At 41.1% G+C, this 2,376-nt stretch overlaps 1 protein-coding gene across 4 annotated transcripts in view; it reads right to left on the bottom strand.

The window, feature by feature from the left end:
• The window catches only part of eml4 (EMAP like 4), a 33,524-nt gene that overhangs the window by 14,557 nt on the left and 16,591 nt on the right, over positions 1–2,376 (bottom strand). For 3 of the 4 annotated variants that reach the window (XM_020622272.1, XM_020622271.1, XM_020622274.1), the window contains 3 exons: positions 1,731–1,756; positions 1,449–1,484; positions 405–528 (listed from right to left, as the gene is read on the bottom strand). In XM_020622272.1, the coding sequence (XP_020477928.1) occupies positions 405–528; positions 1,449–1,484; positions 1,731–1,756 (186 nt within the window). The remainder of the gene's footprint in view (positions 1–404; positions 529–1,448; positions 1,485–1,730; positions 1,757–2,376) is intronic. The other variant, XM_020622273.1, reaches the window with a different exon arrangement.

Here is a 2,376-nt window from a genome sequence, read left to right as displayed (position 1 = left end):
CAAGAAGTGTCGAGTGTTATATGACCTGAACTATGTCCCACAGCCTCAAAGCACCACATGAAAGCCATTTTCCAATAGAGATGCTGCAGTGCTGTCCCACCTCTTCACCTGTACCCAAGCACAAAAGCTGCTCCTCTGTCAAAGAAACTGGGATCTGTGGGTGGAGTTTGTGCAACAAGCACAAAACAACAATTCACGACCAGGACTAATGATGAAATCACAGTAAAACTAGGGAGGAAGGCTCTAACCATCAAGGGCAACTTGGGGGATTCAGTGTCCTGCCCAAGGACACTTCAACATGTGGACACCATGATTCGAACCTCCAACCCTCCGGTACTCAACCGACTGAACCACAGTCGCCCTTGTGTCGCATCAAAGAGCTCGCTATGTGCAGTGAAGGATACACCCATTCCAGCTTGAGCCTTTCTGAAGGAAGTTCTGACCGAACATCCTCGTAGTTCTCCACATCTGAAGGGATGAACATGGTGATCGGTCGACCGCGCATGAACATCTTGATATGATTCCCCTCTGAAACAGCAGAAACACACAAAGACAAAACACACTCTGAAGAACCTGATGTATCAAGTAAAGTTGATCTGTTTTATAAACAAATACAAATGGTTTTGGTTGCAGATAATATTAAAAGACTCCAAGAACCTAACTTTTAATTGAGCTGTGCAACTTGTTAACACAACACAAACCATCAGGTTCAAACAGGATATTGAACTGTTTAAAACCTGTGAGTCTGTTTGAGACGAGCGTAAAAACATACTTGTCAGTTTGCTGTGCTGTATCAAAGACTAAATGACCTCAAATATTACTTTGATAATTAATCAGACAAAGGAAACCCGTCCTAACAGGTTTCTTTTCTCTGACCAGTTTAAAATTGTTACCAGCTCATCTGAAACAGACAGTTGGTGAATCAATAAGTCACAATATGGTGCCAAAAAAACCCAAACATTATTCAGACAGGCAAGGGACAGGTGAGGAGATGCTGATGGTATGCAGGTGAAGCCGGTGCTGTGCCATAGTTTACCTTCATGTTATCACTGCTGTTAAAAAAGGAATATGTCAAGTTTACTAGAGGGCCTGTCAATCAGTGTGGGTATGACATCAGCATCCAATCATGTCTTTTACATCAAGATGGTGGGTGGGTCTTCTGTTTTTATCAGCCATTGCCCCTTGCTCATGGAGCAAGTTAATACAATCACCAGTTTGACCTTATACGGAGGTAAATGATGTTAGGGGCAGAGTCACAGATAGGTGTGACATCACCTGAACAGTGTCAAGGAGAGACAACAGGAGTTTGAGCAAGGTTTTCAATGTTAAGCAGACACAGAAATGTGACTGGTTCACAGCAGAAACAGGAAGCGCTCCCTCAGGCTTTGTTAGCATGTTAGCCTAAGAGATTGTTGTTAGCCTGCTAAACGTGACAACTCAGGACTTACCAGCTTGGCTGTTTTTCTCTCGGGTGGACATTTTGGCTGGTTTGAGACAAAAATATGGTCACTTACCAACAACACAAATATAAACAACAATAACCCAAACAAAAAGAACACAAAGAACAACTCAGCCTACGCCTAGAAAAGTAAAAACTAAGAACTTTATGAACAAATAAACATAAATGTATAAAATATCTTGAAGGCAATGCTTCTGGAAGCTCTGCCTTCCTATTGGCTTTTACACGTTAAGACGGTGGTTGCAGTCATTATGAAGATGAATGCGTTTACCTTGACTGATGACTGGGTCTTTGTGTCTAAAAAGAGAGAAGAAAACAACTCATTGTGTGTTTGACTGAGTAAAACATCAACTGAACCTCTATTCTAAAGTCTCACTGAAGGTTTATTTAGAGCTGTATTTTAACGGTGGAAGCACACAGACTCAGAACGGTGACCGTTGTCCGACTGAACCACAACCACTGCTGTCATCGCTCTGAAACATCTGAACTAATCAGTGTGGAGAAACATTCACTGATAAACTCATGTTACTGGAATATTTAAAAACTAGTTCAAAATAATATATTTACACAAAAACAATATTTGTATTATAACTGTAACATGTCCTGCTGCCTTCAAGTGGCTGCAGTGATTTAATGAACTCAAGGAAACGGTTTCATAGAGGTACTGTAACAATTCATGTAGAGTACTGATTTTGATTTCAAAGCGTCTGTCTCTCAGAACAGATTCACTCCTGTTTCAGTAAATGAATCAGTCCAGACTCGGAGACATCACAGGTCATTTTAATCTGGCTGCATTTCTTATTTAGCTCACGCAACCCTCCTGCTCCTACTTTTCTGTATTTGTAATTAAGGACCATGCTCCCACTGACTAGGAGCTTTCTGAATTCCCAGAGGCAGATTCAAATCAATAAACTATA

Source organism: Monopterus albus, unplaced genomic scaffold, assembly GCF_001952655.1.
Source record: "Monopterus albus unplaced genomic scaffold, M_albus_1.0 scaffold277.1, whole genome shotgun sequence".
NCBI classification, from domain to species: Eukaryota; Metazoa; Chordata; class Actinopteri; order Synbranchiformes; family Synbranchidae; genus Monopterus; species Monopterus albus.
The sequence above is the reverse complement of the archived record's forward strand: the minus strand, read 5'-3'. Positions and strand labels throughout refer to the sequence as shown.